Source organism: Talpa europaea (assembly GCF_964194135.1).
Source record: "Talpa europaea genome assembly, chromosome: 11".
Classification (NCBI taxonomy): Eukaryota; Metazoa; Chordata; class Mammalia; order Eulipotyphla; family Talpidae; genus Talpa; species Talpa europaea.
Genome location: NC_140078.1, coordinates 61,062,280 through 61,089,857, shown reverse-complemented (window position 1 = coordinate 61,089,857; position 27,578 = coordinate 61,062,280). Strand labels below are relative to the sequence as shown.

General features: G+C 41.3%; 1 protein-coding gene across 2 annotated transcripts in view; it reads left to right on the top strand.

The window, feature by feature from the left end:
- The window catches only part of PTPRG (protein tyrosine phosphatase receptor type G), a gene marked incomplete at both ends in the record, with an annotated part of 658,283 nt that overhangs the window by 530,298 nt on the left and 100,407 nt on the right, over positions 1-27,578 (top strand). For both annotated transcript variants that reach the window (XM_084246972.1, XM_084246971.1), the window contains 2 exons: positions 6,428-6,585; positions 18,112-18,304. In XM_084246972.1, coding sequence (XP_084103098.1) covers positions 6,428-6,585; positions 18,112-18,304 — 351 coding nt within the window. The remainder of the gene's footprint in view (positions 1-6,427; positions 6,586-18,111; positions 18,305-27,578) is intronic.

Genomic DNA, 27,578 nt, shown 5'->3' with positions numbered 1-27,578 from the left:
TCTCAAGAGGACTAACATTTGACTTAAAATAGGAGTGGGGGTAAAATGTGGCCTGAGGGCCAAACCCATTCCACTGCTTATTTTTCTGTGGCCCCTGAGGTAAAAGTGGTCTTTGCATTCAAATCCTAATTAGGTAAAGTATTATCCCCTAGACAGACAGAATTTCATTCTCCTTATTTTCATTTTATTAAAATTGTATTTATAATTAGCATTTTAAATGTGGTTAATAAGGTTTCAGAAATGTTTGTTATATAAGAATCTGTATAAGATCTCTAATTTTGCCTGTTGGCCTGCAAAACCTAAAATATTTACTATCTGACACTGCAGAAAATATTTGCTAATCCCTGGCTTAAAACTACATGAACCAGGGCCTCCCTGGTAGCACAGCGGTTGAGCGCTGGGTTGCGAAGCTGCCCGCAGCCTCTGCGGCGCTGGTTCGATCCCCGGCTGCTCACCAGCCACCTGAGGAGGGTCCCACATGGCGCGCAGGCCTCTCCTGGCGCCCGCTGCTCCCCTCAGCAGTGTACCTCGGTCCTTCTGCCTGCTCTGCTCCCCGCTCTGGCTCTGGTGAATTCTCTCACCCTCCCGCGCTTCTGACTGTACCCAGTGCTTGTATATATAAATAAATAAAATAAAAAAACACAATCCTATTAAAAAAAAAAAACTAAATGAACCAGCCTGTTCTCAGCCAAGTGCTTGCCAGAATAGTCAGGGTTTACAAGGCACTATCCTAAGCCCCTTATATTTATTAGCTTGTTTAATTGTCACAGAAACTCTGAGGGATAAATATTCTCAGTACTCCCATTTTACAGATAAGAAATGTAGCTCAGGGCCTCCCCAGTGGCGCAGCGGGTTGAGCACAGCGCTGTGAAGCTGTCCTTAGCCTCTGCAGCGGGGGTTTGATTCCTGGCCCACCAGGGAGATACCCACATGGTGTGGCAGACCTCTCCTGTCACGGCCGCTGCTCCCATCAGTAGTGTATTTCAGTGGATATGCCTGTTCTGCTCCCCACTCTGTCTCTAGTGAATCTTCTCACCCTCTGTGCCTCTGGCCTGTACCCCAGCTATTGTATAAATAAAAAATAAATCTTTAAAAAAAAGAAAAAGAAAAAAGAAATGTAGCTCAGAGAGGTTAAGATGTTTCCCTAGGGTCACACAGCTGTATTAGTTGGTTCCAAAGCCAAGCTTTGTTTTGGTAGAGAAAACAAACCTGTACTACTCAAGATAATGGAGAGTTTATCAGATACAATATACCTTTAAAGCACTAGTAATCCTGGGCCTCCCCGGTGGCGCAGCGGTTGAGCGCTGGGTTGCGAAGCTGCCCGCAGCCTCTGCAGCACTGGTTCAATCCCCGGCTGCTGGCGAGGGTCCCACATGGCGTGCAGACCTCTCCTGCCACCCGCTGCTCCCCTCAGCAGTGTATTTCGTCAGTCTGCCTGTTCTGTTCCCCGCTCTGGCTCTGGTGAATTCTCTCACCCTCCCGCGCTTCTGACTGTACCCAGTGCTTGTGTAAATAAATAAATAAATCTTTAAAAAAAAAAAAAAATAAAGCACTAGTAATCCTGTTTTAAAAATAAGATACATGCATATGAAAAAATGTTCACCATCACTCGTAATCAGGGAAATGCAAATCAAAACTACCATGAAATACCATCTAACACCAGTGAGAATGGCACATATTAAAAAAACTAGCAACAACAAATGTTGGCGAGGTTGTGGAGAAAAAGGAACTCTCCTGCACTGTTGGTGGGAGTGCAAACTGGTTCAACCACTATGGAGAGCTGTGTGGAGATTTCTGGACCTACTAAACATAGAGCTTCCATATGATCCAGCAATTCCACTCCTAGGTATATACCCAAATGACACAGAAACATCAACTCCAAAGAGCACCTGCACCCCTATGTTTATAGCAGCACTGTTTACAATAGCTAAGCTTTGGAATCAACCCAAATGACCAAAAAATAGATGACTGGATCAAGAAGATGTGGTACATATGCACCATGGAATATTACTCAACATTCAAAAAAGATAAACACATGCAATTTGCAGCAACATGGATGGCGCTGGAAGGGATCATGCTCAGCGAAGTAAGCCAGAAAGAAAAAGAAAAATATCAGATGGTCTCACTCATAGCAGGAATCTAGAAAACTTAAATAAGGGACCAGGAAAATGAATATCTGTAAGAAAGTGAAAATCATAATCAACAAACAACTATGAACCAGAGACACTTTATGAGGGGAGGGGGGCGGGGGGGGGGATTGGGGTCAAAATAAAGGGGTTGCAATTGTTTGGGGAATATAAAAATAAAAAAAATAAGATACATGCACAAACATTAAAAGAAGTATGGGGCTATGTAAGATGTACGTGGTTAGGTCTTAGTAGTTTAGAGGAATAGCAACAATAGCAATACATGTAATTACAATTAGAATAAGAATAATATCATTTATGAACTGGCTATTGTGTTCCAACCTCTTCTAAATCTTTTTCTTGTACTGATTTATTTAATCTTCATGCCAGCCTTGGAAGTCTTAGTGACCTCCCTAAGTTTGTAAAACTAGAGGTGGAAGAGTTGGGGTTTAAATCCAGCAGACATTCCTCTTCACTTGTGCTTGTAGAGATGGAGAAGTGAAGTGCTGACAAGGATAGTGGCTCGATTCCTGTCTTCAGCACTAGGGATATTTCCTACGCCCTGTCTTGCTGTTGCAGATGCTAAGTGGTTTCCTTGAAGAAAGAATCCCATTCAAGTCAGTGTATTCGCCTCGATGTTTTGATCATGGTTTCATTACTTCACCCTGGTCTTCCCTTTCTCTAACCCTGAAATTAAAGAATTGGACTAAATTGGTGGTTTTCAACATGTCTCTGGGTTTCAAGCTCAGCCTTAACCATGGTTGGCGGCGGTTTCAGCTGTTTGAGTTACAGGTTCCTGTGTAAGATTTTGTTTGAAGAAAGGGGCCTTTGGCTTGCGAAGTTGCTCAGCTAGGGGCACCCTTCAGCCTCAGAGCTCTCAAATACAACAGCAGTGATGGTGTTGGGATAAAAGCTGAGAAACCACCTTTTCTGTCCCCTCACCAGGTCCACCAAACCACCAGTCTGAATGCACCTTCTAATCAATAAAATCCAGGACCTGACTTGAACCTTTGGGTTGGTTGGGGACAGAGAAGCCCTGCCGCACATGTAGTGTTGGTCACCCCAAAATTTCCATCTGTCCCTGTCAGATTCATGAGCCCATACACAAAATTATTCAAGTATCCTGATCCTCCTGAAAGTATTCCCTTTTGAAATCTAGTCTCCTCGGATTGTGGCGCAGGTGTTCTGCTGTATCTATTCATGTGCTTTAAAGCCAAGGCCTCTTCCTAAAGTGTGAGATTTAGATGGGGACTTTGCTGTCACGGGGCTTGCAGGGATTGGCTTGTCTCTTCCAGTATGCAAACAGCATGCTTAACTGCAACCCTAATATTGGATCAGGCCCTAGAGGAAAACGCCAGGGATTTTCTGGTCGTTCAGTCTGGAACCCGTGATCCCAGTACAGGTGGTTGTGCTGTGGTGTGACACCAAAAGCTCCTACAGCATGAGATAGAATTGAAAGTGGTGGGGCTCCCTGGTGGCGCAAGGGGTTAAGCACCGCACTGTGAAGCAGTTCTCAGCCTCTGCAGTGCGAGTTGGATCCCTGGCTGGCCAGGGAGCAACCTACATAGCAAAGTAGACCTCTCCTGTCTCACCTGCTGTTCCCCTCAGCAGTGTATTTCAGTCAGTCTGCCTGTTCTATTCCCACTCTGTCCCTGGTGGGTCTTCTCACCCCCGCCCCTCCGTATCTCTGGCCTATACCCCAGCTCTTGTATGCATAAATAAATAAATCTTAAAAAAAAAAAAAGGAATTGAAAGTGGTGATTTTGTGTCTTATGAAGCTAAGTCCAATATAGCCTGTTGCTTAGGTCCTCCTGTTTTAACTATTTACTTAGCCCTGGAAGCACAGAGACAGCAAAGGCCAACATAATTACTCCTTCCAGCCAAGTCAGTCCAGTGAAGCACACTTAAAGATGGTCCCCATCCCTTGAGCCTCCCTGGTGTCATAGGGGTTAAAATCTCAGCACTATCAAGCTGTCATCAGCCACTGCTGCAAGAGTTCATATCCCGACCAGGGAGCCAACCCACATGGTGCAGTAGACTTCTCCTGTCTCACCCACTGCTCCCCTCAGCAGTGTACTTCAGTAGATCTGCCTCTTCTGCTCAGCACTCTGTCTCTGGTGAATCCTTTCGCCTCCCACACCTCTGGCCTACACCACAGTTCTTGGATGCATAAATAAGTAAAAATAAATCTTAAAAAAAAAAAAATGGTCCCATCCCTTGGCTGCTGATAACCAGATTTGAATTAAAGCCCACACTTGCTAGAGCGGGGAGGGGCAATTCCATTATTTCCAGCCTTTTGTCCAACAGAAACTGCTTTTGTCATTTTGATTGGAAGACTTTTGCATTTATTAGTTAACATTTAACTTTTCCTTTAAAAAATGAATTGAAAACCTATGTGAGAATCAGCCAGTGTTTCTGAGCTTGTGAATAACTGCTGCTGCTACTTCACTGTTCACTAGTGACCTTGGGTTTAGTTATTTAACTCTATTAGATTTGATTTCCATATCTGTGAAATTAGGGTATTAAAAGTACATATTCCATAGGACTGTAAAATGAGAGACTGTGGGCATGGTTTAAGAATAATGAAAGTCTGGATTCTAAGCTCAACTACCTGGTTTTGCAGTCAGCTCTAAATTGGGGGCAATAATAGAACCTACTTCTTGGGGCTATTTTTAGTATAAAATAAATTAATCTTTATAATGCTCTTAGAATAGGGCCTGGATTGCAGTAAAAGCTGTTTAAATGTTTGCAACATGTAAATACTCAGGATAGCATCTGGCATATAGTAAAATCTAAATAAATGACAAGTTTTGTTCAACTAATCTCTACCAAAAGGAAATTACAATTTTCAACTGTTCTAATATAGTTTATTTCTATTGGAGTTTTTGTGTTATTCCCCAGTTCATAGGCATCTTGCATCCAGATATACACATTTGCCCAAATAACTGCACAGCTTATTCTGCAAGAAAGAAGAGGAGGGAAGGATGAGGCTTAGAAAGACTATTCCTGCAGACATATGAAGTAACCTGGAGACTTGGGATCCTGCCCTAGATCAGTAGTAGAGGCAATCATGGAGCTAAGTTAAGCCATTAGCAGGACTGTAAGAGCCTTATTATGTACTTAAAAGGAATAAGAAATAATTCAAGACTTAAGTTCAGGGCTAGACCTTTCAAGATTCACATAGAGACTAGAAATTTCTGTCCAGTGAAAGAAGCTGGATGATCTACTGAGTCTGATTCATAGAATTACGACACAATGTCCTCATCTCTGGTATACCATTCCTTCCTTTCTTGGGACCTTCTTAGGCTTACAGTGCTCTTATGCACCTCTTTTGCCCCTAACTTCCAATATTTGTCTTGTTCAGCTACTTCCTTAGTTTGGTCAAAATCGTGCAAGCTCTGGTGTCTGGGTTCACATTTCAACTTTGCTGCATAGTTGCTGTGTGACCTTGGTCAGGCACTAACCTCTTCTATACCTTGATTTCCTCATAGATTTATTATACAATGTCATTGTTCAGTCTCAGCTTAAATGTCATTGCTTCTACTTAAGGGAAGGCCTCCACTTTTGTAAAGATCAGAAATCTATTTCTTGGACCATCAGTTTTTTAAACTAGGGTTGTGCCCTGGCTGGGTTTCTCTTTGATTTGGATTGGCTTGGGTGAAACCATAATGAAATGTAACCAACTTTGGAATTGTACTTTCTCATTTATTTACCATTCCTTTGCATATCTATTCCCTCAGGGATGCTCACAAATTTATTCCAAATTTATTCTGGTCGTTCAGTCTGGAACCCATGATCCTAGTACAGGTGGTTGTGCTGTGGTGTGACACCAAAAGCACCTACAGCATGAGATAGAATTGAAAGTGGTGGGGCTCCCTGGTGGTGCAAGGTGGTGATTGTTAATTGCCAAGTGTTCGGTTGGAAGGGTTCTGTGGCGACATAAGATTAGCACCGTATGGGTTAAATATGGTCAAGCCCAATTCTCTTCTGCAGAACTTCTCAGAGACTTCATTATGCTAGTGTTTTATCTATTTGGGGGGATAAAAAAGGAACTGCAAGGTTGTTCATCATGGAACCCTTTTTTCATGGTATTAAGTGCAGTGCTGGTGTCTCATAACACACCCCAGGAAATGCTGCTTTGTTTTCTGTGGCTCTCCCACCACCAAATGCTAGTTCTTCTCAGGATGTAAACAAACATAAGGCTTGTGATGTGGCGCACCAGCGTGGGGAGGATTTTGACTATGTCTGCAGCACAGTATGACTTATCATTGTGTTTTTCTTTTGCCTCTTTCCCCAAACAGAGAAGGAGACTTTTCTGGATCCTTTCGTCCTCCGGGACCTCCTGCCTGCATCCCTGGGCAGCTACTACCGCTACACGGGTTCTCTGACCACCCCACCATGTAGCGAGATTGTGGAGTGGATAGTGTTCCGGAAACCTGTCCCCATCTCTTACCACCAGGTAGGTATTCAGCCTAACTGGGGCTTTGGTGTTTGTTTTTTGTTGACTTAACTATCTAATGTGGCTAAAATACACCAGTGGGTTTTTTTTTTTTTTTATCTTCTGGTCCTCGTTGATTACTCATTCTTTCCAACAAACATGCTTTCAACATAAGAATATTTCAGTATAAACCATGGTTTCTCAACTGCACACTGACTAGCTGAGGAGAATTGCAGGCATGAAACCAGGTATTGTGTAAGCACTCAGCTGCAGGAGATAACAGCTATGGTCTAGGATGAGGACAATTTGTCCAGGCATTCTTCTAAGCTCTTTATATGTGCTAAACCCATTCAATCTTTATGAACAATAGTCTTCTAAGATAGGTACAATTGGTACCCCCGTTTGATAGAGGAGAGACAGTGAAGTGAAATAAACTACCCATGGACACATCATGATTATCATACTGTAGTATCTGACTCCAGAGATCATACTCAGAACCATTAAATCTACCCAACATTCAGAAAAGAGAGGATTGCATGCAAAGTACTATTGGTTGAGTTTCTTTCTATATGCCAACTTTACATATGGTTGATTTATGGCAAAACAAGTTTGAGAGGTAGGCATACATAAGGTCATTGTGGCATGCAGAGATTGATAAAATAGCCAGGGACTTGGGGTTAATATATGTTGGAACCAGAGCTAAACTCATATTTACCTGAATCCAAAACCTGTATTGCTTCTATCACTCTGACCTGTGTCTCTCTTGAGTGTGGCCTGAGCAGATAATACAGGAAGTTGAAAATAAGCCGAAGAGTTAAACTGTGGGTAGGAATTAGTAAGGTGGAAATGATCTTGGGGGGCAATGTCAGAGGAAGAGGAACTACCAGGAGTATGAGGGGTCTTGAAAATATCTCAGGAGGAATAATAGATGGAAGGGGAAATGGCTCCAAAGGCATTTGTTATTTATTAAAGATGCAGCGTGCACTAAATTAGCAGAAGAGTAGCTTTCTTCTGTTATTCCAGAAAATAGAACCGGGGACAATGAGCAGGATGTATAAGAAAGTAAATTTGAGCCATTAAACAAGAATGCCTAGGGCCTCCCTGGTGGTGCAAGGGGTTAAGACGCAACCTATGAAGCTGTCCATAGCCTCTGCAGCACCAGTTCGATTCCCGGCCGGCCAGGGAGCAACCCACAGGGTGTAGCAGACCTCTCCTGTCTCGCCCACTGCTCTCCTCAGCAGTGTACTTTGGTCAGTCTGCCTGTTCTGTTCCCCACTCTGTCTCTGGTGAATCCTCTCAACCCCCATGCCTCTGCCCTGTACCCCAGCTCTTGTATACATAAATAAATAAATCTTTAAAAAATAAATAAATAAATAAATAAATAAGAATGCCTATAAATGGAAGGTTCTTATCAGGGCCTCCTGTAGAACACCTTCTGAGAGCTTGGCAGCTGGATAAGGGCATAGAGGAGGTATTCTATGGTATTATGGGATAACATTAGTAATGTAACTGAAGGCACAGGCAATAAGATTATAAACTTTGCTGATATGGGGAATAGTCCAAAGATTTTCCTAACAAGGACAGAGAATACAGGATAGAGCAGGGAGAAATAGGATTGGATATTGTCCTGGTCAGGTGTATGATGGAAATAAGATACAGAAATGACTTAAAATGACTCAAGTGAAGGGCTTGCTTTAAAGAAACACTATTAGGGGCATGCTGGCATGAAGCCAGCATGATCAAGACTGTATAACTAGAGGGCCTCCCCGGTGGCGCAGTGGTTGAGCTCAGGGTTGTGAAGTTGGCCGCAGCCTCTGCAGAGCCGGTTCCATCCCCGGCTGCTCCCCGGCCACCTGAGGAGGGTCCCACGTGGCGCGCAGACCTCTCCTGCCGCCCGCTGCTCCCCTCAGCAGTGTACTTCGGTCCTTCTGCCTGCTCTGCTCCCTGCTCTGCCTATGGTGAGTTCTCTCACCCTCCCGCGCTTCTGCTTGTATAAATAAATAAATAAATCTTAAAAAAAAAAAAGACTATATAATTAGAAAGCAAGACTACACTTTCCTCTTTGTCTTTCAGGGAACTTGTGGGCTCTAAACCTTTCTGCCTTGTCTCTGTGATTCTATGCTTTGGCAAAATTCTGGTCACTTCTCTCTCTTGGTTGTTTTTTTTTTTTTTGATACACGGCCCAATTTGATGACTCACCAGTTGACCTTTCAACTCAAAGACCAGCTACCAGCTGACAAGTGTCCCATCTTAATGTCAAGTGTTTTCAAGAAGGTGGATCTGAACAGATATTGGCCAACCAATAAATGACCGTAGCTGGCTTGGGTCATGTGTCCATCATTAAATAATTCAGCAGAGGTAGCAACCTGCAATCTATCCAATGTTGTCCTGCTAGGGGTAAAATAGAACAGCTTTTGTTTGAGAAACTATGTGCAGGAAAGACACTTTATCCTGCTAACAAAGCTTAGGTGGTATAGGGTCAGGCTTAACAGATTTACTTGGCCTCGCCACTATTGGCAGTCATTTTACTTGAGTTTTTTTTTTTTTTTTCTTTTAATTCCACTCTGATGAACAAAGACAGATGAGCAATTTGGTTTCTGAGCAGGGATCTGCCAGCCTTAAGGAGATAGTGAAATATGAAATGACTTTCCTCCTAATGGTAAAAACCAACATTGTTTAATTAAAATAAAATAAAATTACAGTCCAAATATTTAATCCTTAGGGTTGAGGCAGGGGACTTTGGACAGGCACCCTTTTTGTCAATTAAGTAAATGTTTTTGTCTTCAAAGATATAAAAACTTATGCTAATGAGGTTAAGAAATACAAATTTAATCCCCCCCCTTCTTTTTTGTAGGATACCCATGAAAAGGGTAAGGCAAAGAATGGTAATTATTAGGCTGGGGAGAAATTGAGGCCAGTGACACATGCTGGATTTTATTGTGATTTCAGATATTTTGTGGGTCCAAACAAAAGGCAGTAAGGGGCTTGGATGGTTTGTCAAGTGTTTGTCAGTTAGAAGCATTTTGACATTTGTAACTGGGACTCTTAGAAAGTGCTTTGTTCACATTTGTTTACTCTTCCATTCTGCCATCCATTACGCACAGAAATGAGTTTTCTCTGTGATATCCATTATGTGACTTTTCTGTGGGCATTATTGTTTCAAGGAAATAGTGTAGAAATAAATTAATTAAGTGGGTTTCCCAGATTCCTTATAATAAACCATCTTCAGATAATATTTTAGGTTTATCAGGCACTGCTTCATAGATTCTAATCTCGCTCCCCAGGGAGGAAAACAGCTCATTTTCATGTGGCCAAACTGGATCCTTGCTGGAGGTCATAGCTATGTCAGCCCTCAGAAAAGAAAGCATTAGCCATCCAAGTATTATCGCTTCAGACCTTCCCACCCTAGCCCTGCCAACATTCTTTCTGAAGCTAGCACAGAATGTTCACTTCAGAAGGCTAACAGCCAATTCGGAAAAGCCAAGTAGACAGAATTCCTTGTCTGCTTCTATCAGAAAGAAAACATTTCCAGTTCTTCATTCTTTTCTTTTCCCCAAAACTCCTTCTCTTTTCTCTCTTACTCAGTGTTGGGTGTCTACAGGAGTGAAAATGAGAGTATATTCACCATAAAATATAGTGGTTAAAACACACCATTTACTTGTATGTTGTGAATTTCTTTGAAACCTTCCAGAATAAATATGAGCAACTACTTATTTCTCTTCTTTAGTTCTCTTTTGCAAGTCTACTTGGACATTCAAACCAGCCTGTAGCCAGTGAGCTTTGCCCTTGGATTGTGTGATAATCTAGATCTAAGTACGGTGTTAGAATCACATGCAGGAACCATGACTGATACGGCCCCACTAAACGTCCACTGTACGGTCAGACTAAACAGCCATGATAATATCATCCAAACAATGGCAGCACTCTCAGTCCTTGGGTGGGAGGTCAAAGGAGCATGACTGGCATGTTGGCGTGACTGGTGTCTGCACTGTCTTCTCATTTATTTGGAGAGTGTGATCATCTTTCAGTCCGTATACTAGGATATGTTTTATTCTAGAGTAGTGGTTCTCAAATCATTACACTTTCACCATTGGTAACTATCCTAAACTTTTCTTTCCGGAATGATTTGCTTCCTGTGGTTTAAAATACAACGCTGCCCATAATTTTCCCTAGCATAAATTCTATTTAACAACTTCTTGGGGGCTCTCGCAAAGTGACAATGAATAAGCCTGAAAATGTTTAGTTTGTTTGCTTTGGGATGTTTGGGTTTTGTTTTGCCTTTTTTTTTTTAAGATTTATTTATTTATGCATGTAAGAATGGGGTACAGGCCAGAGGTGTGGGGTGTAAGAGGATTCACCAGAGACAGAGTGGGGAGGAGAACAGGCAGATCGACTGAAATACACTGCTGAGGGGAGCAGCAGGAGAGGCAGGAGAGGCCTGCTGCGTCATGTGGGTTGCTCCTCTCCGGCTGGGGATCGAACTCATGCTGCAGTGGCTGTGAATAGCTTCATAGTGCTGTGTCTTAACCCGTTGCGCCACTAGGGAGGCCCTTGTTTTGTTTTTCTAACAATAAAGTGGAGTGGATAGGGAAAGTTTATTTGCAACTTTTTAAAAAAACCAACTTTTAATCTTCATTATAGAGCTAATGACTCTTTTGAATTAAGGGTGTCCATTTGCAGTGAAAACTGCCTGGATTCCACTTCTGCTATATTCTTCAGCCAAATTATTTATCTATTTAGTGCCTTGGTTTTTATCTATAAAATGGACATGATGATAATACCCATCTCATGACGTCATAATAAAGATTAAGTGATGGATGTTTGTAGCACTCCTAGACAAGTACCTGGCACCACAGAAAATACTCAGGAGATATTAGGCAACCTTTCCATTGCTGATATTAAACCATCAAAAAGCCTCTATGGCAGCGCTGTCCAACAGAAATAAAACACAAGCCATATGCATAATTTTAAATTTTCTGGTAGCCATATTAAAAAAGTTAAAGAGAAACAGGTTTTAATTAAAAATGAAATTGGTTTTAATAATGTTTTATTATCACAGTATATCCAAATTATTTTCATTTCAATGTGTAGGGTTTGCTGCATATCTAGTGGAACAGCCCTATGTGGCTACTGGCTGTTAACCATCAGACATTTATCTGAAGTTTCCAACAATGAATGAATCACTTAATTCAGAAACTTTCTATTCTAATACTACACAAGGTGGTTTTTGTTTGTTTGTTTGTTTTAAGATGTATTTATTTTTATACAAGAGCTGGGGTACAGGCCAGAGGCGCGGGAGGGTGAAAGGATTCACCAGAGACAGAACAGGGAGCAGAATAGGCAGACGACCGAAATACACTGCTGAGGGGAACAGCTAGCATGACAGAAGAGGTCTGCTGCGCTATGTGGGAATCTCCCTGGCTGGCCAGGAATCGAATCCACACTGCCGAGGCTGTGGACAGTTTCACAGTGCTGTGCTCAACCTGCTGCGCCACCTGGGAGGCCCCACAAGGTGTTTTTTAATGGTAGAGGAAAGATGCCATCATTAATCCACAACTGATAGCATTCATTGTTAATTAGGAAAGTCTTTTTCTTTCTGTAGAAGACCTTTAAAAATGGCCTTCATGCAAACTTGCCTGTAGCTATAGGGAAAACATGGCCCTCTGGTTAGCTAACTGTTCTCAGATTTTGCTTTTGTAACATGGTTGAATACTTAAAACTTGAGATGCTCCAGGCTATAGGGATTTAATATTCTCTCTGTATCATTTTGCTGAATAATGAGGCCTGCCCTGTCACCCCTCAAATGTATGGGGAAGCTGAAGTGTTTATGTGACCTTAGGCATGACCTTTTGGTTCCTAGTGCTTACTGTGGAGTTGCTTGTTATGCTTATGATGGACTCTGACTTTGTTTAATTACCATTCTATACCCATCTTATAAAATACTGTGCATAACAGCTTTTTAATGGTTCATAATTACATTACTTTTGATTCTGCTCTCACTTCCCCTCTTCAGCCACAATGGTTCCCATCCCACGGCTTATGGACAAGAGCTCTTGCTGCACATGAATGGCATGAATAGATTTCAACTTTCCTTTGATTTGAACCAACAGATTAAAAACTAATTATTCTCTGTAATATTTTTATAATAAAAACTAAGTTGCAGTGATTTATATACACACTTCCAGCCAACACATTTGCAATTCAAGGTTAAAATTGTTCTTGAAACAGCACCAGTTAAAATATAATTATAAGTCCCCAAGCAAGGATAAAAGAAAGAAGTATTTTATATGTTCATTTCAGAAGTTGAAAAGTCAACTTAATACTGTAGAAATGAAAACTTTCATTTATTTTTTACTAAATGATAAAGACTTCATTAGCTTGAGTAAAGTGAAGAGAAACCCAAGTGGTTTATTTCCTGGCTCTGAAAAAGAAGAAGCTTGCCTTTTGTGAGGTGGGTAGCATTTTCTCCCTGCTCTTGCCATCTTGCTTCATGAGTCTCAGTTCTTTCTGTGTTGGGAGATAGACTGTTCATTTTCCGAATGCAGAAACATGCTAATACATTGATGTTGCCAGTTGTGGAACCTTGCATGGAATGGCTTTGGGTCAGCTGAAAGGAATTGTTTGGGGACTTTGGGCACCACAGCCAGTTTCTCCACAGCAGCGCTACTCTTTCAGTGACTGAGCTGAGCACTGTTATGTGTTTGGCATGAAAAACAGTCATACACACCTAGGTTTCTCATCTTCCTTTGTCCTCTGGGCTCCTGTGTGATCTTGAGCAATTTATTTAATGTTTCTAAGCTCAGTTTCCTCCAGGAAAATAATAATAATAATAAATAATAATAATAATGTGATAATATGGTAATACCACTTGCCTTGTGGAATTTCTGTGAAGATTAAGAAACTGCAGGGGTAGAAAATTTTTCCCTTCTATGTTTTTTTTCCCCTAATAATTAAGTTGACATAAGACAAAATAACAGAAGAAATCAAATGTAATTTCATATGTATGAGAACCCCGTTAAAATATGATCGTCAAAGAAATGATCAAAGATGGAAACTTTCAGACCAAGAAATAGTAAATTTGTAGAATTGACAAGACAAAGACGCTTGGGCTTGGGGTAGTAAGTTAGTGAAGACATAACAAGATTTGTTTATACAAATCTTGGCCCTAACCTTCCTATCTCTGTGATAAGCTACCTTCTGCCCTCCTGGTACAGGGAGGATACCTTCAGATAGGAGATTTAGGAGACAAAGGAGAGTCAGAGTGCCCTTCCTGTACCAGCTATTTTCAAGTAATTTTAGATCAAAATAATATGCCAAAGTCTCATATTTGGGCGTGACATATCCTGCTCTTTTCAACAGCACATAATGTTCTTAGCATGATGCCTTGAGTGCAGTAACCTATAAATATTAGCTACAGAAGTTAATGATGTCTGGGTTATTAATGATGTTACCTTAGTGTTACTGTTTTAAAGTAAAATTAAGTTCGAAATCGATATAATGTTTGTAAAGTATATAGCAAAATACCTGGTACACAGTGGTTTTGATAAATATACACTATAAAGCAGAAAAATAGGGAGAAGCAGACATAACATCTACAGTTGCTCTAAGCTTAGTATACATAGTTACTGCATTCCTTATAGGGGAGTAGTAAGTACATAAATAGTAATGATAATGATACTTATTAAGCACCTACTGTGTACCAGGAACCATAGTAATTTTGAACACTTTATACAGAGTAACTCATTTAATAGTAACAATATGAAGTAGGTAATGGTGTTGGCTCCATTGTACAAATAAGAATACTGAAGCACACAAACATTCAATATTTTGACTGAGGTCATGTATTTATTTATTTATTTTAAATAAATTTTATTTTTATATTCCCCATACAGTTGCAACCCCCTTATTTTGACCCCAATCCCTCCCCTCCCCGCCCCCACCCGCCAAGGTCATATATTTAGCAAGGAAGGTTTAAAAATAGTGTTTTGAGTTTTGGACCCAGGTATTAAGAGTAAGACTTCTGAGGCTGGAGAATTCAGCACAGATCATTGGGACCCCAAGTTAACAATCGGAGGTTGTTGGAAAGTACTGAATAGAGGGCTGGACATGAACACAGGTACATCCATTGTGTGATTGTGGATTTAGAAAATCTAGAAGAGTCCAACAGATTAAACACCAAACAGATGGACCAGTCAGAGACCCAGAGGAACACAAATTTGTGTAGTTTGTTGGTGACTCCAGGATTAGAAAGGGCTGCAATGTTGCACACTGTTAGGGGGCTCGCTCTCTTTGTAGCTTCTATAAATGGTGTCCCTTGGAATCCAGGGGAGTGGTGGTTCTGGTAGTGGTCAAGTTCACTTTGAGTGTAGTTAGGAAGCAAGGGTAAGGACCAAGAAACAGCCTGACTTAGCTGTGTAACAATTATGTATCAAGTAGGTTTCTACCAGAGATCTCTCCTTACCTGCCCAAGTGAAAAACTCAGACTCCCCTTGCCAATCCCTGTAGGGCTGGTGGGAGGTTTCTACTTAATGGACAAGCATGCCAGTTATCACCCCAAGAGGCTACTGGCAATTTTCCTTCAACTTAGTGTAGACAGGATTTTAGTGAATGTATCAGAGGATATTTGATGAGTCTGCTGTTTGTTCTCCATTTCCTCTTTTGTGTGACTGTCAAGTCAAGCTATGATCCAGTTGACAATATAATATCATTCAGGTCATCAGTTCACTCTCAAAACCATCACATCCTTCCGTCAAAGTCTTTGGGCAAGTTGAATTAATGACAGGGAAGCAACCAAGCTTTTAAGCCACAGTTGTCATTAAGCTGTAAGAGCAATTTAAGCGCAAGCATTTTTGTGTTAAATTCAGAACCTGCCTCTTTTTTGCTCCTAAATGACTAATTCTTTCCAGAGGCATCAGAAATAAACTTTTTTAGGAGAACTAAATGCTAGCTGTGAAAGAAGCAAGTATTCTACAGAACAAACAAACCTTAGAGTAATATCGCTGAGATGGTCTCCCAGGCCATCCTTTTCTGGCATCTCAGAGATTAAATGATTTCAGGACAGATGGCGTCTCTTCCAGAAAAATGTCTGGTCTAATTTGCTATGGATGATGGCGGCCCGGTTCGTTTTTTAAAAACTCCCTGAAAGTTAAAAACTCCTCCCTCTATTCAACTCACATTCCTAAGGCTTTAATTTAAACCAGTTTCCTCCTAGTTGGCCTTCTCTGGACATGGAGGAGAGCTGGTCAGTGTCTTCCAGGGCCTTTAATCAGATCACTTTTACTCTTTTCTGTGGGGTAACAGTGCCACTTCCTTTACCCTTTCTACCCAGTTTTCCTCCATTCCTTTGATCCTTTTGGGCAGTCTTTCCATAGACTGTCTCCAGAAGGCCTTTGTTAATTCCTCTCATATACTTTTAAGAAGCAGTGTTTTCTAAGACAATCAGAAATCTCTCATTTTTGGATGTATTGAGTTCTGATTTGGGTAGTGTTGTCAGGTGAGCACACGTGGTGAGGTTGACATGATTTTTCCTTGCAACACTTTCCATTCTCTTCATCTGAATGGGTAATAATCAAACATAAAAAGTCCAATTTTCTTAATTTTTCTGCTTTTATTGCCTTTCTCCCTTTACTCTCAATCCCAAAGGAACATCAGAAAGAAAAGGAAGAAAGGAAAATTCTAAATAGTAACCAACAGACTTCTTACAGGAGAAGTTCGCGGGTCGGAGAGTTGTAGAGAAGTAGAATCACATGGGGTTAAGGGGCTACTTTTGCTTTTAGGCTGGTTGAGAGATCCTCTGGTTGTATGACCTTGATGAAAAATGAGAAGTTTACGTGGTCCATTATCGCTTTACACATGCAGGCGAATTGGAGGAGAGATGGAATGAGAGGTGAATCCATATACTTAAATTATTTTTCTTGGACAAAATCACTATATAAATTCATAGCTTTATCGTGCAAAGAAAGGGGCTTTCAGACTGGAAGGAGGTCATTTTCTGTGGCTGTTTGAGAAATACTGGCGGCATTTCTAGCCTTCAGATGACCATCTGGAAATCCGGTAGTAATTCTCCTTTTTGCTTTACACAATGGTGTTAGCTGCCTTCTGGTCCCCCAAAGTCTAGAGCACCACTCAATGCCCATTTAGAAAGCATCCTTTAAACATCCCACTTTGTCATTCTCTCCCACAGAATGCATACTGATTAGGTGTCCGAGAGTCAAATGGGCCAGAAAGAGTACATTCAGTTTCTCTCTTCTTCAGTCTACTTTCTTCCCCTACCTCAGAAGAAATTAGCATTTTGGGGATAACAAAACTACCTTTGTGGTCCATTGAGAACAAATATCTGCCACCCAGTCCCTGCTCCATTTCTCTTATATAATAGAATGTCTTTTAAAAAGCGAGGAGAATGTTGAGTGACACCGAATCCTTTTTGGTAATGAAAATATCATGCTGGAGTCCTGGTTTTTAGCTTTGCTTCTCCATACTACTTGCTCACCATCTTATGGAAAATGTTTCTTTCTTTTTTTTTTTAAGATTTATTTATTTATGCATGCAAGAATTGGGGTACAGGCCAGAGGTGCGGGGGTGAGGGGATTCACCAGAGACAGAGTGGGGAACAGAACAGGCAGACTGAATGAAATACACTGTTGAGGGGTGCAGTGGGTGAGACAGGAGAGGTCTGCTGTGCCATGTAGGTAGCTCCCTGGCCAGCTGGGGATGGAACTCGTGCTGCAGAAGCTGAGGATAGCTTCACAGTGCTGTGCTTAACCCCTTGAGCCACCAGGGAGGCCCGGAAAATGTTTCTTAATAGTACTAATGATAGCAGCTAATCTTTACTGAGGGCTTACTGGGTAATGTATGCAGACTTTTTGAGTTACAGAAAGCTTAAATAACCTGGTAAATGCTCATCTTGAGCAGTTTAACTTATAAGCCCTGCATTGAGCAACTGTGTGACTTAGCAGCTTTGCTAAACTGGACCCCTAGTATGTAAGAATGTACTTAGTAAGAATTAAATCACTAACAGTGAGCGTGTATGTGCCAGGAACTATTTTAAGCCATCAGTGTATATGGATTATCTCATTTAATGCTGACACAACCCTAATCATCACTATTTTACAGAGGAAGAATTGAGGCTCACAAAAGTTACACAACTTTTTCAGAGTCACAGAATGGTTGAGTGATGAAGTTAGAATTCCCACCCAGGCAATCTGGCTTCAGGACCTACAACTTAACCATAACTCTGTGTCCCTTCCCATGATACTTACGGTCTTGCCAGGGAGGCACTACAGAAAGACTGGGATGCTTGTCTGAGACACAGACTGAAAGAGCTCTGTACAGCCCTCAAATGAAGTGTTTTCCTGGCTAGTTGGCAGGACAGAAACCACAGCAGGAAAAGCCCATCGGCAGCGATTCCCATGGGCCGCCAATGCCTTGCTGGTTTCATCAGACTTGGCACCCGCCACTTCCTACCATTTTGTGTTGTCTTCCCTGCTTGCTTTGAACCACACCACTTTTCTGATCCATGCTCTTTTTTTTTCTCCCCCATCTCTCCAGCTCGAGGCTTTTTATTCCATCTTCACCACGGAACAGCAAGACCATGTCAAGTCGGTGGAGTACCTGAGAAATAACTTTCGACCACAGCAGCGTCTGAATGACAGGGTGGTGTCCAAGTCAGCTGTCCACGATGCCTGGAACCACGACATGTCAGACTTCTTAGAAAACCCACTGGGGACAGAAGCCTCTAAAGGTAGATTTGGATTAAGTGCCCTTGTCGCGAGGACGATTCCTTGTCATAAATTACTTTAAATTAAAAGGAGCTCCAAAGCTGCCACAAATTAGAATTTGGTGTTAAGAGCATATGTTTCTCTGCTAAGAGAGACTTGTGTGGATGATAAATAGAAGCAGATGTGAGAATAATTTCAGTTAAATAGATAAATTCAAAATTGTCCTCTTGACTAGTAATATTATCACTCATTCTCTGCTTTCTACTTGTAGCATTAATGCTACTAGTTAGTGTCTCAAGAAATTCTTTTACTGAGGAATTCTTTTATAATGTATCTTTTATTGAGGTGACATTGGTTTGCAGCCTTGCATATGATTTAGGGGTAGAGATTGACACCTCCTCACATGTATATTACCGCTCGATATCTTACTGTTTCCCTGTTGCAATTAAGAGTTTGTTGCTGACTCAAACCATATCCTTTGATTTGTTTCCAGCACCCCAACATGTGGTGGTTTCACTAACATCCACACCAGACAAGAACTCCACCCCCACTAGACATCACATGACCTTTTAAAACTATTATTTAATAGTTTAATTCCTATGTTTAATAAACATGAGTTTACAATCTTTCCCATTTCTACTTTTTCATGTTAAATGAATATGGATTTCCCTCCCAGGAAACTATAAAGTCTAATTCTACCCTCAAAGTCCAACCACCTTCAAGCTCTGTGATTTGCCATAACTGTGGCTTAGAGATAAGGGAAACACTTAGAGGGAGGAATAAGACTGCTTAAAGTCCCAGTATCTGGAAGGGGGGAAGGAATAAGAATAAATTTTCTTAGGGTATGAAAAAATGATCTTTCCCAAACTGATGCTCTCCTTCGAAATTATTAATTTGGGCATTATGGGAAGACTTACATCATTTATCCACACCTGTTGTAGACTTTAGTAATTTAGTGATAAATTGTTTGGGAGGTGTTGTTCTTAGAGCACCCCCACTCTGGCTAAAAGGGCCGGTTTACTGGTATGTAACCTTTGTAGGAACAGAGGGAGTGAGATTATATTCCACAAATAACTTTACAGACATGTGCAGTGATGATACAGATGAACCCGTTTTCCAGGTTCATTTATCTGAAAGGAATTAAAAGAAAGAGGAGTTAAAGCATATGATCATTTCCTTCCTGTCTGCGTGATTTTGTTTGAGAATGGTTTGGAGAAGCTAGTCTGGCAGGATTCCATGAAGAAATGCAAGATTCTAATAATTAGGGGCTGACACTTTATCAAGGGAATCATTTGTCAGCTGGGAACAATGGAAGGATTAAGAAGCTCACAAACCTGTAAAATGTCTTAGGTTGTGCTGGCCTGGAAAACCTCACTTGGGCTACTTTTTTTGAACTAAGCTAAAAATAAAGCAAACAATGTAACTTGAAAGCATTCCTTGGCGAGACCATGCTTGGGAAAAGGAGGTCTCTTAGGGATTGACTGTTTGTGAGAGGTGAATGCCGAGGAAGTGTGGGGGTGAGGAATTTATGTCACAAGTCAATGTAGGATCTGGTACCTCCAATGGCTGAGTTACAAAGTTCTCTCCTAAAAGATGGGTTGAACACACAATAGGTTAGCTGTGCAGAGAGTACATGGCCCTTATTACCGAAGAAAGTTGTAGAAGATGGTTTCCTTTACATTAAGTTGTCCAAATGAGCAGCTGTCCCACTGAGTGGGCTTTCTCTGAATTTGAGCATAGCCAGGAACCCATCCTTTAATGTAGGGACTCCATTCTTCCTTAAGTTTTATTTCAGTTATATCCATTGGTGACTCTGAAGATGTGTGAATATGAAAGTGCTTTAGGATCTTTCTAGAGACAGAGACGTATGTACACAATCCTATTTGATTTTTAAAACATATTGATGGTGTGACAGCAGAAAAGTTTACGCACAATGACACATGACTTGATGAATGTTTACGCACTGAATACACTTGAGTAACAAACACCCAGATTGAGAGACTGATGTCATAGTTCCCAAGAGCTCCTTCATTCTAAGGGGAACCAAGACTGTAAATGAGCTTTGCCTGTGTAACTTTCGCGAAAGTGGAATCCCCCAGTATATTCTCTTTCACGTCTGACTTCTGCTCTAGACTGGTATTCAAAGTCATCTGTGATGTTGCCTGTAGTAATGGTTTATTCTTGTTGGATTTCTTTTTTTTTTTTTTTACTTTTATTAAATTCATTTTCTTACATCTTTGGTAATTGTTGGGCAACATTTGATTTCCCCCCTCAGTTATAGTCCCCATGGTTTACCACCACCACAGCACCCGTGATTCATCTCCCCCGACCCTTATGCTTTTCCCTGCCCTGTTTTGACCTCATCTCCGTCTTTCTCCCCTGCTATATGCCTTAGATCTATTGTCAGTTTGTGGGTTTTGTCTATTTCCTGACCCTTTGTTCACTTCCCCTGTATTCAACATTTAAGTGAAACCATCTGATATATTTCTTCTTCCTTATGATTTATTTCATTCAGCATAATCTCTCCCAGCTCCATCCGCATTACCACAAATGGCACGGTACGCATTTATCTTTTTTGATGGCTAAGAAGTATTCCATTGTGTATATATACCACACATCTAGTGTGACTATACCGGAATTTATTTACCCATTTTAATATAAGTGGAATGTGATTATGTCCAAATTTTCACAATTATTCTTGAACATACCTTTTAGTGAGCATGTGAACATATCTCTGTAGGGTTAAGATTTATCCACATTGTACTCATTCCTTTTTATTGCTTAGTGGTATCTGTACTTGTTTTTGTTTTAATAACAACTTTGCTGAGATTTAATTCACAATCCATTAAATTCATTCCTTTAAAGTATACACTTCAATGGCTTTTAGCATAGTCACCAAATTGTACAATCCTCACTATCTACTTCCGGAACATTTTTATCACTCCCCAAAAAGTCATTTCATACCCACTAGTGGTCATTATTTCCTTCTTCCTCCCTTCTTCCCAGCCCCAGGCAGCATTAGTGAACTTTCTCTGGGAATATTCCTTTTCTAGGTATTTCATATAAAAAAATCATACACTATACAGCTTTCTGCCATCTTTCAGTTGGCATGTATTTTCAGGGTTTATCTGCATTCAGTCATGTATCAGAATTTCCTTCCATTTGTGGTCAAATAACATAGCACTGTATAGCTGTGCCACATTTTGTTTATCCATTTAATTGATAGACATTTGAATTTTTATCGCTTCTTGGCTGTTAAAGAATGCTGCTAATTACATTCATGATCAAGTTTTTGTACAAACATATGTTTTCAGTTCTTTTGGATATAAACCTGGGAGTCCAATGGCTGAGTCAGAGGTAAATACATTTACAGGTTTGAGGAAATGCCAAACTGTTTTCCAAAAACTAGCCACATGAGTTTACATTCCTATCAGCAATATATTAGTGTTTCGGTTTCTCCCCATCCTCACCAACACTTATATTACATCCTTTTATTTTAGTCATCTTAGTGGATGTGAGTTAATACTTCTTGGTAGTTCTGATTGTAATCTCCCTAATGACTGATTTCCCTATTTGGTTTTAAATGCACATATCATGAAACTGTAGCGCACAGGACCAAATGTCCCTCCTTTTTTCACCCAAGATAACCCAGTAATTCCAAGGCACAACAGGCCAAAGTTCAGCCAGAGATGCTGGCAGTCATCCAGTGGAGGGGGGAGCTTTAGGTTCTTGACTTTAGACATCGAAGCAATACAGAATCTATACAAAGGAAGAAATCCCTTTGCCCCCCCCCCCCCGCCGCCCAGTGTTCTGCAAAAACAATTTCAAAACGAGAATGGTATTCCATAATCTTAAGGTAATTCAAAAGGAACAAAGCCTATCTGATTGGCATTCTCTGATCACTACTGAAAGCTTTCAGTGACTAGGGGAGCTATGAAGCTGGGCATCGAGCTATGCATTTAAGTGCTTTTTCATAGAAGAAAGAAAAATTAATTTTATCAGACAGAAGTTAGTAAACTTCTTTGTGTAAAAATCTGATGATGGGTCATCTGGTCTCTGGTGCAGCTATTCAACTTGAGTATGAAGGCAGCCATAGACATATAAATGGCTGGGTGCAGAAAGTGTCTTCCATTAAAACTTATTTTATAAAAATAGGTGTCAGGTTAGAATTGGCCTGGAACCATAGTTTACTGACCCCTACTTTAGGGATACAACTCACACTAAGATGGAGAAACCTAAGTCTGGGCTAGTTTTAGGGTATATATTTCCTTTTAGAAAATGGCAATGGTCACGACTGAAATTCCATTGGTTGGCCCTACTTTTCCACCCACTACAAGAACCTAGGACCAGTTAAAGATTTATTTACCTGGTAACCAACCACTTACCAATTCACCTGAATACCTGGTCATCTTTCAGGTATAAACAGATCCTCAGTGAACTGAGCATAGCACCCCAACTCCTTGTTCCCCCAGCTGCAGTCATTAACTGGTGTCCATGGAGCAACACAAGGGGGAATGCCTGAGTGAATACACCCTCATCCTGCCCTCTGTCAGGGTGATGGGATGTACTGGAATAGAGAAAACACAATCCAGCCTTTCAGTGCCAAGCAGGAGATGAATGGCCGTGTAAGACACCAAAGGAAAGGGGGAAACGTCATCTTAATACTGCATTGTTGCTGAGGAAGACATAAGGGATGTCATCCATGAAAATATAAAGCTTCAGTTCCAGTAAATGGAAACAATATTTAGGAGGGGTGGATTGTTCAAGGGACATCCAGTTGGCCATTCTGCCCTTTGTCGGTAAATAACTTGGACAGACTTTAGGATTTAATGGGCTGTCATTTCAGTTATTCTGCAACACATCCCGGGCACATGGAAGAGCATTCAGTGATTAAGTCCTGAATACTGTCTATTGTGAAGAGTTTTGGAACAGTTAATGGAGAAAAATAACTCTGCTTCCAACAACATGAAACATATGGTTTATTAATTTAACGAAACCTGTTCAAACCACAGTGGAATCAAAACCACTTGATCTGATAATTTGATTTGATGGTTTAATTAAAGTGACACTGTATAATGTAATAAAAGCAAAGGAAGTGGAGAGGCTCTCAGGCTGCCCTTGTACCCTCCAATGCCTTGTTTTTTGGAGAATGGTCTTGGTTTCTGCTGACGAAGGGTCTCTTTGTTAGTTACATTTCAATGCTAAGGATTGATTCCTGTTTTGGTAAAAAAAAAAAAAAAAAAAGCAGCTTTTAAGGATATATACTATGGTGTGAGAATGCCTAAGTGACTAACCTATTTTCAATCAAAATGTATTAAGAAAGAACATCACATTTAGCAAACAATGAAGTAAATTCATGATTGCTCTTAAAAAGTTTGACATTGAAATCATGCATTTAAGCTATTTTTGGAGAAAATATTAATGTTGTTCTATTTTCAGTTTAATCATTTCCACTCATTAGATTATTGAGCTTGAATTACTTTATCTTATTAAAAGAAGCTCTGATATGAGCACTTAATTCCTTTGTAGGCAGCTGCCCTCCCAGAAATGCTTCCAGAAAGTGATCTTGTTACTTCCAGAAGCTTTCAGCATAGAATAGTGCTAAGAAAAAAAGCATCTTTTCTATGGCCCTCTTGTTTTTTTTAATAACCCCCTTGTTTTAAAAATAACTGTCATTAGTGATAACTTTTTATCCCTGGGAATGATTAAAAGAGCAAAAAGGTAGAACTATTTTCAACACTCAGACATCCCAGATTCTCATACTTTTGAAGGTTGTGCTATGTGACAGTTGTGTGTTGCTTCACAAGGAGGACATGTTCTCAGAAGTTGTCATTTGGTGATTTCGTTGTTTGAGTGTCATAGAGTGCAGTGACACAAAACTAGATTGTATAACCTTTTGAGGCTGCTGTCATATATGGTCCATCATTGACCAAAATCTTCATTTAGTGACGTGTGACTGTCAAACATTTTTACATATATATGATTGCTGTAACTTTATGTAAATATGAATTGTTATAAGATGCCTTTGATTGCTTGGGAAAATATTGATAATTCATAGATATTTAAAGTAGTGATATCAGCTTTTGTCTCGCGTTTTATAGCCCATGAATTTCTTTTCATGTGTCAGTTACCTTCATCCTCTATTGCTTCACTGTTTTGAAGAACAGCAAATCAAGTTAAGTTTTTAGAGTGATAATGTGGTGAGGCAGTGGGAAAGAGATCTTCCCTGGTTAGGACAAGTTGTAAGAAGGAACCATCCCTGGAAGGCTTTTAAAGGGAAAGGTCATGTGCAAAGGTCCTGAGGCATAGGAACCAGCATGATAGGCAGGCAGGGGTCAAATCTGGAAGACTTTCTTGGTTTAAGGAGTTACGATTGTATTCTGACAGCAGTGGAAAGCTCCTGGTGAGGGAAGCATTTAAACAGCTTTGTAATGATCTGAACAGGTTTTTAAATCCATAATTTTGACTGTTATGTAAGAAATGTTCACTGAGGATCTGAGGCAGAGGTCCTCAGTAGGACTGATTGAAATAGTCCAGGCAGAATAAGGTAACAGTGGTTAGGTGCGGGTGATCCTCATGGAGGTAGAAATGATCCCCTATGGATGGATTTTGGAATAGACCCTCTGAGATTTACTAACACCTTGGATGCAGAATGGATGACAGTGAGCAAAGAGGGAAATGCACTATTATCATTTCTCTTTAACAGACAAAGAGTCCAAGACTCAGAAAGTCAGATGATTACCCAGAGCTTCTCAGCCAGGAAGGGGTAGCTAAGATAGGATCCACAATCCTTTTTTTGACCAAATTCAGCATTCTTTCCTCTTCCAAAAGACTGATTAATGCCCAGGCAGTGACCTCTCTTTTAGATGTCATCAGGTAACTTCAACAATATAGTTTATTACTCCTCCCCTGAAGAAGGGGCTTTAAAACTGATGTACCTTGGGGGATTCCTTCCTAAAAGGAATCACCAGGCTTAGTCTTCATGTGCTTGACTTGCCTTGGGTGGATTACATCAGGTGCTTGGGCATGGGCTACTGAAGCCTTGGTCACAGGTCAGTCCTCAGGAGAGCCAGAAAGCCAGCTTCCCTTTCTGTGAATGGGAGATAACATACACCCTCTTTGACTTGTGTTCTTTAAATGAGACAATGTAAGGAGCAAAGAGTGAAGAGCCTGGGACCTGGAAAGTACTGTGCAGATAACCGTTCTTTGCTGTCTGTAGTTCAGCAGTGACTTGTGACTTCTTTGTATGCTCAGGAAGAGCCATCACCTGTGACGTGGTCACTAGAAAACACATTTCAGAATCAGGACATGCCTTTTTCCTGGTAGAAGTGCAAATCCAGGCTGTCTGAACTTGTTAAAACCTTTCCAATGAAATCCATACACTCCTCGCCTCCTCCGGCTCTTTAGTTCCCTTGACATCCTGCACTGCAGACCAACAGCCACCCCGCAGCCTCAGAGACTGTTTCCTCTGCTGGAAGGCCCCTGCCAGTGCCACCCCCTTCTGCCCCCGCCCCCTGCCTAATCAACCCTTTCTCAGCCTTCATAGCTCAGCTCAGGGCTCCTTCCCTGCAGAAGTTTCTTGACTGTGTATATAGTGTTTTAAAGCACTTATCATAGAATTTTACAGTCATTTGAACTATTTGTGTGATTTCCCCCTCAATGCCTTGTTATTCTACTATCCCACAAGCTTATATTGAACTTAGATGGGAGGATGCATGAGTGCGTGGATGGGTGGATGGATGGATAGGAGGATAGATGGTAGGTGGGTGGTTTGGAGAATAGGTGGGTAGATGTATGGATGGATGGATGAAGCTACCCCACACATGATAGGTGACCAGAAATAAAATGAATCTTGCCACCAGAGTTTATACAGTTGGGGCATTTATGGTCTAGGCCAGGCTAGGTGCTCTTGCAGGAGGAACATAGCCAGACATTGGCGTTGAATGCCACACCACTCCCAGTACCTAGAACCAGAGAGGTTCTTGAGATTTGGGCTGCTCTCTTCCACTTTGACAGTAAAACACTTGGATGAACGTATTCATCTCACAGAAGTGCCCCTTCTCTGTCCTCTACCAACCTAAAAGCAGAGAAAGGAGGGCTAAAGTGGCAGGCACTACTGTCAGGGGTCCCCCCAGAAAGAATTGCTGTTCTGACTTGGAAACTGGGGGCTGATATTGGTAACAGATGCCAGAGGCTGTGGATTTTATATTTTGTACATATTACTTCATTACTTAGTCCTCTGCTCTGGGCAGGTAGGCAGAGTTTGATCTTTAAGGCCAACTTAGCAACCCTCCTACACTTCAGCTTTCTTTGCTCTCTGGAAAAATCTTCACTGACATTGGGTTTATTTATATAGGCTCAGCCGTGCTTGTGAACAGCAATCTGGAAATTAATAAAGGCCAACAGCATATTTCCTCCCAGAGCGATGCACCTCCCCTTTCTCTTGCTAACTAACGTTCACAGCCTGCAAAGCATAAAGCTCTGAGATGTTTGCTGCAACTCCTTGGAGTCACAGGACGAATAGAGCAGGGAGACAGATTATCTTCTCCATTCTTCCCACTGATTATTCCGAGAACAAACATGGGTTAGTTGAGGTTGTTTTTATTCAGGTACAAGGAGCATGGACAGTACCTGTGCTTTTTGATGGCTTAAGAAACGGTCTCACCTCCACAGCCCCTGAGGCCTGAGAATCAAAGAGCATCTGTAAAGGCCCACGGGTGTCTTTTTCTCTTTCCTTTTACTCTTTCCTCAGCACAGTCAGTGGTCATTAGGATTGCTGGCTTCCCCCCGGGCCCTCTCTTGTCTGGGTTTGTGATTCCAAAGCACCAGCTTGGACCAAAATGCGTGTGTTGGCTGTTCCACATCAACTCTATACCCATGTTGAAAAGACATTGTCTGTACTGTGACACTAACTGCAAGCAGGTATTATCGAGTGCACAGGGCACTGCCGTTTCTAAGCTTTGGATCTGGCACCAGGAAAGGCTGCCCAGAAGAGAGGAACCATCCCACTAAGGAGCGTGCTGACCATTTGAAACTTGTTTTTTGCCAGCCAGCTAGAAAGCTGAGCCCCTCAGAACATATAATCCATAGGCCAGAGGTAACCAGCTCCTCAGTCCCCTCCGTGGGCTGAGTGGGTGATTTCCAGCTGGGGCTTGTGGGGGCATGACCTCTTCACAGCTTGTTCTCCACCAGCATTTAGTGGGCTCCTGCTGTCTTCTTGAGTCCTCTTGACCGAGCCCAGGAGGGGCACAGTGAAGCCAGTCCCCAGGTGTGGCAGCCCCTGGAACTTAGCATTCA